General features: G+C 38.5%; 1 protein-coding gene across 1 annotated transcript in view; it reads right to left on the minus strand.

The window, feature by feature from the left end:
* Nucleotides 1–12,110: 12,110 nt before the first annotated feature.
* Nucleotides 12,111–14,348, minus strand: part of KCNJ6 (potassium inwardly rectifying channel subfamily J member 6) — a 38,758-nt gene continuing 36,520 nt past the window's right edge. The window contains exon 2 of the mRNA XM_042809668.1: nucleotides 12,111–12,436. Coding sequence (XP_042665602.1) covers nucleotides 12,111–12,436 — 326 coding nt within the window. The remainder of the gene's footprint in view (nucleotides 12,437–14,348) is intronic.

The raw sequence follows: 14,348 nt of genomic DNA on the forward strand, positions 1-14,348 counted from the left end.
TGCTTCTCGTTTTATAATTGAGACTGAGAAAGTTAAGCTAAAATAGCCAGGGTTACAATTCGAAGAAGATTATTTTGATTGCTTTGAATCATTTTTTGGCATGTGCTCAGAATTTAGATGGCTTTAATTTATTTTGATTTATTCCGCTTTCCTTATAAAAATCAAAGGTTGAGCTATAGTTAACTATTATTGGTTTTGCTGAAGAAACAGATGTTGAAGAACCTGAACAATAAGAAATAGTTTACCTTGGTATGTAGTGAAATGCGTGACCAGAATTCGTAGAGGAAGAAGACTGATGAGAAAAAGGGCAGAGTACTGAAAACTGAGTTGTCAGTGGGGAAATAGAATTTTGCAAAAATAAGATCAGCTTAAATATGAAGCACATTCAAATAAATATCCATTAATTTGAAATCTGATTATAGTATGTTACATGGTAATTAAGTGTTATAATATTTAGAGAAAGCATGAAGGAGAATACATTCTCATGTAATGTGGGAAAGCGTCACTTGAAACTGCAAGTGCTAAAAAGGAGTTTCAGAATGTCTCAAAGATGCAGATAATTACCCAGCAAATCCTTTCTTTAAAATTATTTGTTCGCAGTTTATTAGCTGTTTTTCCCACATGAAACAGAACTCCACTGAAGCACAAGCTGAAGAAAATATCTCCATCCTATTGTCCTATTGTCTAACAGAACATTGTTTAATTTCAAGTACTCCAGCAGCAATAATAATACTCTTCCTAGGAAAATGACTGGAAGCTGAACTTTCATAAGTATCTTAGCAATTTAGGAGCTTAAGAACTACTGAAAATTATCTTACCTTTTGAAATATTAAGTGTGTTAAGATAACTAACTTTTAAACTTTTTAAACACTGGAGTTTGTGGTGCTAAATAATCGAAAATAGCATTTTGTCTATTGCAAGGTTACTTCATTCTTAAACGTCAGAGGAAGAGTGAATTTTTTTAAAAGAATCCCATGATTCTTTTATATGAGCAAATTTTCAATGTTTATCTGCTGTAGTGTGATCTTTGTGGCTAACAATGAAGAACTATGGTCATAGAAGAGATGTGATCTGAACACACAACAGAAAAATATCATCAGTTTTGGCATAGATTCATGACAGACCATTTCTGTGACTGAGTAACCTCAGTTTTCAGATGAGCGTTTGTGCATACTCCTGTAGTGCCATAAAAGTGATGTTTGATGTATGCTTACACGTGCTGCATGAAAAGGTCATCAGGGACCAATGGAGCTGCGCACTCTGTGATTGAATTTATGTGCTGCAGTTCTGCTCCTATCGGCAGGCCAGATGAAAGAGATAGTGAAGGCAAATAGGACAGATTTACTCAGCATTTCACTGATTTTCTGATGAAACAATTGCCAGATAAACCAAGAGTTAAATGCAACTTGCTGCTAAGGAATGTAGTTTGCCTTCTGCTGAGGTGAGTAGAATGTGAGTCAACCAAAGCATTCGGCTACGGCCCGCTTCCAGGTTTGAGGCTGAAACAAGATACTAGCTTGTCTACACCTGCTGTGCATCCATCATTTCTCGAAGTGCAGAGCCTTGTAGGTACACCACCTACAGGTGAATGGAAGCTCATAAAGACACTGCTTGGTTTTGGACAGGAATAGGAAGAAAACCCAGATCCACTTGTACTCATGCCAAGTTCAGTTAATACTGTAAAACTGTGAAACATTATGTTCAAAGTACATTTGTTTGTTTGTTTGTTTGTTTGTTTTCTCCTGGGTCCTGGAATTGCACAGGAAGTACTCTGGAAAACCAAAGATGGAAAAATGGAGCCTGTATTCCAGGCCATGAACTAAGGGCTCCAGGTCTTTACTAAGCTCTGGCCAATAGTTGGCTGTGCATTTGTACTTCAGTGGATTAAACACGAGCAAATAAAGTCAACAGAATGCCCAAAGTTGGTTTTCGTTTGAGAGGAATTTATTTATTAACAGCCTTTTTTATTTTAGATTAGGTAAATAATTTTCCTATAACAATGATTTCTCATATATATTATTTAAAATTTAAATTAGTTGTCTGAATACAGGATTTTCTTGTGCTTCTTTAGTAAATATGCTTTCATCATTACCCATTCACAGGTGCATTGAATTTATTTCTAGGAAAATGCAGAAGACTTAAAGGTAGGTTAATAAGCCAAACTATCACTTTTTCATACCTATCTCCTATCTTCTCTTACTGTTAGAATAATGAAGTAGATGTGATTATGAAAACAAGTAGGTAATTGAACTTTGTAAAGATTGTTTTCCTGATTTCTCTTTATTTACCAACTAAGATGATTTGTGCATGCACTTATGCAATTTTACTAATTTATTCATAACATTATATGTAGGTATTTTAGGGCAGGTATACATTTCTTACTTACTAACTCAACTGTGTTATCATTTAACTTCCATAGTCTAACATTCTGCAAAAATGCAGAATGGCATGCAGAAATGCAGACAAAAAGTACTTGATATTTCAATAAAAAGATGTAACTGTGCCTTGGAGTGGTTTGGAAAAAATCTCTTTACCTGTTTGTTTTGCTTAGTAGCAGGAGTGAAACACTTTTGAAGGTTACAGATGTCTCGAAAAGAAGAGCTGTGGGGCAGCTTTCACTTTTAACTGAATAAAGTTTCCATTTACACCATACAACTGAAGTTCTGACTGCGGTAGTATTTCTTAATCTGGAATTCTCTTTAATTCTCTTAAACTGTAAATTATATTTCCGATTTGAGGCTTTGAAGAAATTGGAACTTGTAGCTACTGGTAAAGCAATTTCTAAATTAAGTCAAAATGTTCAGTCTCGTTTATCTAAAAAAAGTACTTTAATTTGTGTTCTTCCATTTGCAAGATTAACTGGAAAAAGAAATGGTAACAGTTCTCTCTTAGGCTCTGGCTCTAGCCATTAATGATTTTAAAATATGATGTTACTTACGGGAAACTGCATAGGCTGTTAAAATGCTGTTATTTGGTGGTTCTGATTACAGTTAAAATATAATATTGATATTAAAAATTAAGATTCCTTGATGATTTTTGTAAAGTGGTGGTACTAGAGAACAGAAAAACACTTTCAGATAGTTTTATGAGTCAAGTGGACATTGCTGATTCATGTCATAGAGATTTTTAGGCTTATGAATTTGAAAATTCTTGGTTTTGTCTTTATTGTAGTCATGTAAGATTTGTTCTGTGTGGTACAGCATGGGAAATGCTAAGTAAAAGCAACTGGTGAGTCAGCTGCCTACCTGCAGTGCTGGTGACTGGAGGGCCAGCAAGCTCATAGGAAAGTGTTCCGTTTTGTGGGCTCAGACACAGACTGGGATTTCCAAGAAGAGTGCAGAGTATTTGCTGCCAGGTAGTTGAATTGCCAAGAAAAAATCTTGATAACAAATTCAGAATTTATTATTGCTGAATGTTTCTCTAAGGTACCCTAAGGTACTGCTGGAATACCTGGGTATTTCCATCTCTACACTCATGTAACCCTCTCCTTTTCACCCATTGCTTAAGGCTATCAGCTGTGATGATGTCTTAATTTCTTGGACAGCTATTCAGTTATTTCAGGTGGACACCTTCTCAGGCACAGCTCCAGTTTCAGTAAGTTACTTTGTTTTTCAATGTGAATTTGGTGGTAAATATGTACAGAACTTTTCAACTCACCTCCTTCCCTCTGTGTATATAGATATATATAAGAGATATGTATATTTAAGAGCTTTTTGGAGTTCACAACAGATTGAACTGATAATTCATAACCTGATGGATAGAAACTGTAGAGGGAGGAAGGAGATCTGGGAAGAGCTTTTGCAATTCCATATTTGAGATTATCTGAGATTAAAAATTTTTGTTAAGAGTCAGTTAGGGAAGGAAGTTGAGTTTACAGTTACCAAATCCCAGGTGGGCCCGTGACATTTTGGTATGAACTCTTCACTATTCAAATTTTTATGGAAATGTTCAGAATGCCATATTGGGAAAAGCTTTATTTTAGCTGTAACGGAGTCGTGGTAATAACTGACTCATACTGCAAGGGAAAAGATGATGGCAGCTCACTGCACTGCTAGATATCTCCAGCACAGTTTTATTTTATTTTTAAAAAATCTCTTATCTATTTGTTTTTACAGTAGATAAACTGACATTAATGTGATGATCTGAATTTGTTCATTATCAGCAAAGATGTCCAAAAATTTTTTTTAAACCTATTTCCAGAAAATATCCAGCTGAACAAAATATCTTGTTCCACTATCTGAATGCTTTGCTGTGTTATTTTGGAAATGCAAGAGGAAAAAACTGTGAAAAGACCATTCTCTTACGATTTATCAAGAAGTCTTTTTTTAATGTTCATGAGTTTTTTCTATTAAGCAGTTCACTGTATTGATCTAGTTCTAAATGAATTCTTTTTGAGAGGTCGTTTTTTTATGGCCACAGGTTTTTCGTTTGTTTTTAGCAGATCTGAGTGTTGGCACAGAGAATGAACAATCATTAAAAAAGGAAAAGGAGATTCTTACTTAAATATTTGAATTTAAGTCACATTTGTCTGCCATTATTCAGGAAAATTTCTTTGCAGTTTTTCTTCCATTTCTTCTCTGGCAAATGAGACACAGCAAAGTTTGACTTTTTAGTAACAGTAATGTAGTAGTAATGTAATAGTTATTGTATTATGTGATCTTGCTGGGATTTTTCATGTTCATTCTGACTTAATGTCTCCTAGGGCTAAAAGCTTTTCTAGAATCAATACCATGGGTACTAGCAGCACACAGCTGATTTCTTCCTTGACGCGTAAATAAAGGCCAAAGATCCTAAACAAAGTCTTGAAAATGTGCAGTGTCTTTTGTGCATTGAACATCTTCTCCATTTCTTTTGAATCCAGTAAGTTTAAAAGGAATATTGTCTTTTGCTTGTATAATGCATTTCTAAAGAAGTAAGTGATAAACGTGATTCGAGTGACGAATTTTCTCCATTGTCCTTTCTCATTATACAGATTTCATTTTGATGATATGAGTAGTTAAAAAAAATATTGAACTTTAAAAGCAGTGGTTTTGGTTATGCATTGCTTTACAAATGATGTTTTATGATTTTATATATATGTATGTGTCTGAATGAGAAAAAGATGTGTATGTATAAAAAATAAAAAAGTGGCAGGTAGCATCATTTAGTTTTCAACATGTGATTCCTGCCCATTGGCCAAGACTTCTGTTGGGTTTCTTCTGTATACTTATATGTATTCCTTATAATTATTTGTATTCCTTCCATTCCCTTTCCAGGAACTTTTTGTATTTGCTATGAACATCTTCAGCTTTTTGATAAGCATTAACTTTCTAAGAACACAGATTATTTTCTGTTCTTCTAAAAATGTGCTTATTAGAAATGAGGAAGGACTGTTGACCTTTCTGCTAAGGGCTGAATTACAACTTTCCCTACAAAAGCTGCAGCATAAGTACAAACTGTGCAGCTTACTTTTCTTGCCTGGCTGCTATGCCTTAACAACTTTTCAAGAAATCTGCCTTTGTGAGAGCCATGCTATACTTTGTCCTTGGTGGTAGTGTCTTCAACACTTTCGGTAGTGCTTTAGTGATCTCTAAGTATCTTAAGAACATGTGCCTAAAACCTACTGTGAAGTGAAAGGATGTAAATAGTGTTCCTGTGGCTCTCTTAAGACTTTGGCATGTATTTGATACTGATGGCACGTCACTGAGATGAAAGACCTTGCCTGGATCCATCATCCCCTCGGGAGCCCAAAAGCTGGAACAAAAGGCAGCACAAAGTTCTCATACACTCATCTCAGCAGATGGCCTCTTCTTTTTCTTTTTTTTTTTTCTTTTCCAGAGATGCCTCCTCATTTATACTGATTTTAGTAAGAACTGATATATGTTCAGCATTGCTGAAAAATACATGTAGAGACTTAAGAAATCAGCTGTAGCACCCCATCCATTTAAACCAAAAATATTTCTGAGAATATGAAATAGCTTCTGTTATGGTCTGAGCTACATGCATTACCATGATTTCAAAGTGTAGCAGTTTGTGTTCCCCAAATCCAATATTACCGATATTTTCAGATTAGAGATTTCTTAGGCATCTTAATATTTTTCAGAAAATGTTTATTATTATTATTATTATTATTATTATTATTAGCAGTAGTAGTAGTAGTAGTAGTAGTATTTTAATGTGAGTTTTATTTGATTAGAGTTATGTTCTTGGGAAGATTTCTTTGGTATTTGATGAACTCTGCTAATGATGCAGTTGTCCAGCTCCACTTCTTCAGCTCAACAGAAGGTTGTGCCTGATGTGGATCTAAGTGGGTCCAAAGAAGTGGATCCAACATTCCATACTGCATTGCCATCCTTCCTGAGCTACCACCTCATGCACCACATTGTTTATCCTTTAATACAGATATTTCAGGGAGAAATTTGTGTCCTTCAGGTTTCTATGGTGGGGAAGCAGGCAGGGTGGGTGGCTGAGAGGATTTGTGCTCATGTGCCACCCTGTGTTTTTGCCTGAGCTGGAAGAAATTCAGAGGACTCCAGTCCAACAGGCTTGAAAACCACATAGGGGAAACTGTTGAAGTAACAGCTCTCTACCAGTCCTTCCAATTTGAACCTTCCAGAAAAGTTACTGCAGTTGTTTGAGTAGTTTGAGGAGACTTCAGTGCAAACGGATAGCAAGATGGTGCTCAAACTTCCAGAGGGATACCCGAGACCTGTAGCAGAGGATTTGGAGCTCCTGCTGCCTTCTGAAATAATAAGAAGAAAAAGAAGAAGAAAAACGAAAAAGAAGTCGAGGAGGCTTCTCCCAGTTTTACTCCAAGAAAAAAACCTCAAAGCAGCTGGTATTATCTGGAAGTCCTGAATTTATATACTGTGTGGATGACACACGTGTTAGAGGGGATGAAAGAAGAACTGTGGTTTATACTTGTGAATTCGCTTGAAATAGAAAACAGATTTCACACTTGAGATGAAATAGCAAGATACACAGGTCTCTTTGGAACACAATCTTTGTGTATCATTTCTATGTGCTGTCTACATGAAACTGCATTAGAGCACCGGCATGTGGGCAATAAATGGAAGAGTGGCAAGTGGTACAATAAGTACTCTGTTACACTGAGGTTAACACAAGACTAACGTTTCTGAAAATCCAGGGAAGCTGAAAAAATAGGAATGAGTGGAAATAATATTGAACCAAGTACGTAAAATGAAATGTACTCTAGAATGTGCAATAACACCCCTTCTCTCCAACAGGCTAATCCTAGAAGTTTAAAATTAACTCAGGAAGCATAAAAGAGAATCATTTATTATAAGTAATAAATAGATTTCCTGTCTTGTCTTTATAAATTGGATGGCAGAATGCTGCTTTCCAAGTAATTTCCAAACAATACATTTATGAACTGAAGGAACAAGAGCGTAAGAGAAGCCAATGTTCTTGTTTACTTAAATCTGATTTATAGGCTAAGTAGTGTCTGAATGAGGTAATGTAGTTTTTAACAGGGCTGATATTCTGAAAAGAAGTGTATTTTGGCAGACAAAAATTACAGTAATAGTAAGAAATGGATGCTTTTTGGTGAGAATCTGCTGTTAGCTAAAGAAGTGTCCTACCCTCTCATTGTCATGGAGACATTACATTTTCAGCTTTAAGCCTCTAATTCACTTTAACTTCAAGTATTAAGAGCAAATGGTATAAATTCACCATTCAGATCTCAACAAGCCAGAAATCCCACGTACCCCCTACCTCTGCCAGGAAGGTAGTACATCCATCCATCCTTGTAAGCTCTGCAGCCGTCTCACAGTAAAGCTGGCATGACATAAAATGACTTGGCTTTCTTCCACCTCCCAGGAAGGCTGCTCAGGTAAATGGTGTTCAGAATGCATCAAGCCCAGACCTTGCAGGATTTGGGGCCCCAGGAGACGTGCAAGCTACTTGCATTCAGAAGCATAGACAAAGGCTGTGGTGATGCACCTCTGCAGAGAGCGATTGACTGCTGGACAAGGTGAGAAAAGTGAATTCTGTGCCTCCCCTAACCTGAGGATTGTACCTTTATCTGCCACACAGCCAGGCATTGCCCTGGTCAATATGATAGAGCCTCATAGGGAGTGAAGAATTTTCCATTCTTTTGTTTAAAATTTATGAAGGAAGGATTTAAACTTTCTTTGGTCTAGTGAAAGAATTCAAGTATCCATCTGACCTTGGCGTGGGTGTTGGGACTTTGCTGTTATTATTATAGCTAAGTTTGTTTCTTGGGAGACGTAGGGCAAAGATTTGAATTTCCCTGTTCTGAAGAAGGCACTGAGTCCAGGTCTTCCTTTTCCTCAGTAGTCTAATGCTACACAGTTGAGCAAAATAGGAACTTGTGCCATGTTGCTGAAAAGAAGATAGATGTATTCCCTGTCTTTAGAAGGCCTGAGCTTCTTCTTTACCTGGAGCAGAATATGGGCAACACCAGAACTAGGCACCTCTGTGCACCAAAGCTGGGCATGTAAATCCAGAGCCTGTCATGAGGTAATTTCAAACAGCCCATCAAACATTTTCCCTTTTGCAAGCACACTGTACTGCTTGATTTAGCAGCTGCCTGCTGGGGACCTTTCTATGTCATAACACTTCCTTCCTCCATGTGGCAAAAGATTCTCAGAGCTCTGCTAACTCAGGGCTGTGTAGTCCATTCTGCATGTGCTGCAGGTCTAGAGACGTACAAGCTTGTAGCAAGGCCATTCACAGAAGCTGACATTTCACTTTGACCATCAAAGTTACGTTTCTTGGGATGTCTCACGTCAGTGGTTGTAGTTTTGTAGAACAAAGATTTAGGGAGATTGAGAAGAAGTAAGAGATGACTCTGCAGTACTATGCATGAAGTCTGTATGGATATCTGCAGCGTTCTTGTTTGTAGAAGGAACCGAGTGCTAAAGTAGATGGCTGCAAGTTCACATTTATCTCTGGAAATTCTTTTGATCCTGCAAATTATGAGATACACTGAGACAAAGACATCAACATGTATGAGTGAAGTATATGAAGATATAATGAATCTCGATAAATTATGCAGCCAATTAAATAAAAATATTGCATTACTTATGTTCCTGAAATGTGATTTGCCAACAATATTCCCATGGGGCACTGATATTTCAGAGTATATTGTTTAGGGTTAGGAGATGAAGTTCTCAGGTTGTTATAATGAAAACGCCACTCAGCATATACGGCTTGAAAATCCATTGTTAATTAACAGCATTCAATTCTTAATTGCCTTTTTACCAATTCAGTTGAAATCATTGACACAAAATACATTGGTAAACTGCTTAATCAATCATTGTAGAAAAATAGAGGTGTTTGATAGGGACATTCTAGTACAAAGTTTATGTGAAGCTTCCTCATTGAAAGCTTTGGAGGCTTCTATATTTTTAAGCTTATCTTACAAAAATGAGATTTCATAAACTTTACAGTCCGTGCTACATGAATACCAAAGACAGTAAAATACAGAAGGGGAGAGAGAAAAAGACAAACACATACAGCTTAAGCTTGAAGTGCCCTATTCACAAAAATATAGCTTACACATGCGCATGCCCCAGTGGCTTAAAATCTATTTTTTTTTTTTTTGTGCTAAAGGACACAAAAAAGGTTTCAATAGGGCCCTGAGCTGCTGTTCTAATTAGCACAAACTTTTCTTAAACTGCAGCAATGAATTACAGAGAGGCCCGGTATATTCCGAGAGCAAAAAGCAGGTTTATCCTCAGAGGAATGGTTTGCTTTCAGCTCATGCACCTTTTGCCAGGACTCCAGACTGACATACATAGGCTCTTGGCTACCCACGTGCTATCACTAGGTTCTCTGCTGCAGAGCTCCTGTCTTCCAGCAGAGCTTTGAGGTGATCCTGCCTTAGAAGCGCTGGGTGATTACGGATAGGTTGTGGTGGGTCAGCAGGAGGACTTGGCTTGCTCTTTTGTTGGGGCAAATGACCAAGCTTTAAAATGTCTGCAGCAAGTGAGTTACATATCTCATGAAACATCGGTGTAAATAACCCTTACCGAGTTGATAAAATCAGCCGTCCTGGGTGGATGGAACAAAGATCCATTGCTTGTGTAATCCTGCTCTGTGGAAGCCTTTACAAAGGATGCTCAGAGCTGAAGCAAGGCTTCCTATTCAGCCTGCCCTGCCCATCCCCAGTGTGCAAACCTTTACCCTTCCCCTGTTCTTCCTCCTTGGCATTAAGCACAGCGGGAGGACCTGCAGAACCCCATGGATTAGCCACACCTGGTGAAAATTAGCAAGGGGCAGTTGTTTAAGCAAGAAATAGGTATGTACTTGAAGTGAAAGCTATATCACAGTGCAAAATTTCCACCTGCCCACTGAGTTTCTCCTGAGGGTTTTGAGGTTTTTTTTTTTGTTTTTGTTTTTTTTAAATTTTCTTCCCATTTTAGTGTAAATGTTTCTATACAAAAGATGCTTTGGACTCCCTTCAATATGTTCCTTCTTTCCAGAGTAGGCAGGTATAAAAGTAAAAAAAAAAAAACAACCAAACAAACAACAAATTAAGGCTGCAGCTTCCTTTTCCTTCACTGACAGAAATGCAGTTGCGGATGGGCCTGGAGAAAGCCAAATGAGAGCAACATGACCTGCATTGAGCAGGTGGCACTTAGCACACACAGGCCTGGCATGACCCACAGATTGAATGGGTTGGCTCTGCTCTGGATGCAGACATTGCAGTGTGAGCTATGCAAGCTGTCTTTGTCCCGTCAATTCTGAAGTCATTAAGTTGGGGTGTATAGGATTTACAGTGGTTTATGGCAGCCAAGGAGCTGTTGTAGGGACCCCCCCTCTCCTTAGCACAGGCGGCAGGATCCGTGTGTTTTGCTGAGAAGCCCTGTTGAAGCCTGTCACCCAAAGATGGCACGTGGTTTGTGACTTTTTGGGACCCACTAAGCACCGGTGCTGCTGGCGAGTGAAATTCTTCCAATGCAGCTTCAGCTGTTTCCTTCCTGGCTGGGTAGCTGCCATCTGCATGCGACAGGCCCACTCGGTTTCCAGTGACCTGCGCTGTTCGTGCATCGAACCGCTTAATTGAAATCCCGTGGTTTGAGCGGGGAGAAGGGAGATGTTTCCCTAGATATTGCACATAAAGGCTGATACCTCTGCATGAAACATGCTTGCTAGATTAGGAGCGCGCAGAGAAATTCTTGTTTGCCACAGTCTAAATTTAGGTCGAACTGCTGAGAAAATACCCAGGAATGATTTGCCTTATTTGTAAACATTTTCACAGTATATCAGTAAGTATGTTACAATTTTTCTACCCTGCCCTCTCCCAGACTTATGGCTTTTTAGAGTCAATAAAATGACCTGTTTGGGAAACAGTGAGGTACTCTAAAATAGCTGCCAGTCTGGTACACTGAAGAAGATGTCATGCACTAAAAGAGCCATAGATATAAGGGGGGAATCAATATGACACTCCGGATATTAGAAGAGAAGTGCTTACTCAAGGGGTAGCTTGTATTTGCATCCCAATGTTTCTAGAACTCATTTTCTAAATCTATATTAATTACACATCTATGTACATTATTTAGAAGTTCTTTACTACAGTACTTTTGTACATGCTTTGTTTATTACTAAATGTAAAGAGAAAGTAATTACATAAGGCATATGTACAGTATCATGTTGGGGCGCAGATCCCTCTGCTCACCATCCTCTTAAAGCTGCAAGGCCCGTTTTACAAAGGCTTGTCATCCAGTTTGCAAAGCTGTCCTGAAATGCATAAAAAAAGCCTGGAGCCAAGGCCCATTGCTTTGATGAGCATCAATTAGTCCTTCCTTTTTATTTACCTTGTTTATACTCTGATGGGTTTTTTTGTTACTTTGAGGAAACCTGGAGGTCTGAACTCAGAGCAGTGCAGAGGAAGCCAGCAGTCGTTACCAGGGTGGGGATGGAGATTCCAGTGTATGTAATGGGTATTGCAGCTTTAACCTACATCTTAACTTAGTCTGTGAAACTCTTGAGTTTGAACTGGGCAGGTAGATATTTCACATCTGAACTATTTATTTTCCCAGAATTAATAATGACAAAAAAGAAAAATAAAAACGTGGAAGAAGTAAAAGGGGAACATAAAGGGAAAAGATAAAGAAGGTCATGTGGCCCTTACACCTCTGGTTCTACACTTTGGACTCGTTCTCTAGGTTTGCCACATCACCATTTCTTTCATTTTGGTCTTCTTGATTCTTCTCTTCCTCTTCAGTTTCCAGCTCAGCATGCTGGTCCAGCTTGCTGGAAACAGACCAAGTCAGGGGCAGTTCTGCTCGGCTGGCCATCTCTGCCAGCTCTTTGGCACTGTAAACTGGGGTGTTGGTCTCATATGTTTCATGAAAACTATTGTAGTCAACTTCATAAAATCCATCCTCCAGAGTGAGGACAGGGGTGAAACGATAACCCCACAGGATCTCACTTGTAACATATGAACTTCGAGCTTGGCATGTCATTCCTGTAACAGAGAAGGAAGAAGTGCTGTTATAACGACCCACTGCTTTCCCAAAACCTTAATTATTTTTTCAAATAGGCAGAGAAGTGTATGTAAAATGACACATGCCAGAAAAGCATTAGGCTGGACCTCATATGAGGTTGAGCTTAGAAAGTAATTTTTATGGTGTGCAGCCTTCTTCTATGTGCATGTATAATAGCATGCAGTACATCTGTGACCAAAGTCTTAACGTTTTTTATTAAATGCAGTTCTTCTTCCTGTATTTAATCAGTGAATGACTCGCCCACTGCTGAATCTCCGACTGCTTGTTGAGAATGTGTATGGCTTCCTTTTGTCATCCTTTTGTTCCCTGACAGGTGACTTGTGTAACAAACCCACACCACCACACTCAGCAGTTGCCAAGGCTGAGGAGCTTCTGGAAAAACTTTTCTCTGTTGGAGCTAAGTCCTGATCCTGTGATCCACAGGTTGACTTGGTTTCCCGAGGGGTTGGAGCAACCTTTTAATTACGTTGCTTTGACATTTGGGCTGGTGGTCAATGTACAAACATCAGCAAAATTCCTGGGGGACATTGTAATAGTATGTGGGGTTGAATTTAGATTAGTGGGGCTATCTTCTTTGTTACCTTCCTATCACAGCTCTGCTGAACATCACTCTGGCAGCTGCTGTAGTGCAACAGATTGGTAAGGTACTAGATTGCATTAAGAGACATGAAGATAGGCAGCTATTCTGAGTTCAAGGTCTAATTCAGGGTGTCTTTTGGCTGAAAAAAAATCTGGACGTGGTGGGGAGCTGTAACTTGGAGAACATGTCCCATCTGAAGCAGACAACTCAGGCAAGCACAACAATAAAATATTGTTGCTCAGTAATGGAGGAGGAAGCTCAGCTGACTAGGAAGAAAGGTCAGGAGAAAGGAATTCATGAAGCAAATGCATATTCTCAACAAAATGTGTTTACATAGGCAGGATGTGATGGCTTTCCTTTAATTATTTGTACATTATTAGCTATGTATTCCTAAGAAAACCTCAGTTAAGTACTGTATGTCAAATACTTATTAAATATTGATATATAACCTCTGGATAAGTCTGCCACACATCACGAATTTAGAAGGTAAACAACAAAATCTTTCATTTTGTGGGTACAAATGACATTCTATATAAATGAATGTTATTTCTCTACCAACTCCAAACAAGGAGAGTTTCAGGAAGAACAAATGTAGGTAGCTTAATGTTTGGTCTTTTTCAGGACTGTACTGATGGCTCTTGGTAATTCTTCCCTCATCCTCTAGAACCATTTCTTCAAACTCAGGTAAATCATTTCTGACAGGTGAAAGCTGCTGTTCTCAGTACTCAAACTTTTGCATTTATACCATTATGTTTACAATATTATTTGCTGGCTTTTCCCACACTGTGGTACTTCTCCAGAACTTCTCTCCACATTGCAGACACTCAGGAGTGGTGACTAAAGCCTTAGCATGAAATCCGCCTCACTTTTACTACTTGCTAGAAAAGTGAACATACTTCTGCTATGCTTACCAATCTTAACTTCTCTTTCCCTGACTGGACTACTCAGGCCTTTGTTTTTCTTGGTTTTGCAGCACAGGTCATGTTTGCATTTCACTTCTCAAATAATGCACAAACAGAAATATAAAGGTCTTACCGTTTTAGTGTTCATTTCACAGGTGTGTAGGAAGGAAGGACACCGGCTGCCGTATGACAGAATTATGCACAGCGAGATTTCCTGTACGATTTTTAGTCTAAAGGAGATCATCTTCCACACAAAATGACAGAGGAATTTGACAGCTCACAGAGCACTATACAAGACACAAATGCACTAGATGTGCAGCACCTTCCCAAAGCACCATTTCCTTAACTAGAATTGTTAAGGTTGGAAAAGACCTCTAAGGTCATCTAGTC

Source organism: Centrocercus urophasianus, unplaced genomic scaffold (assembly GCF_019232065.1).
Source record: "Centrocercus urophasianus isolate 14NV4802_14NV808 unplaced genomic scaffold, USGS_Curo_1.0 seq_12, whole genome shotgun sequence".
Lineage (NCBI taxonomy): Eukaryota > Metazoa > Chordata > Aves > Galliformes > Phasianidae > Centrocercus > Centrocercus urophasianus.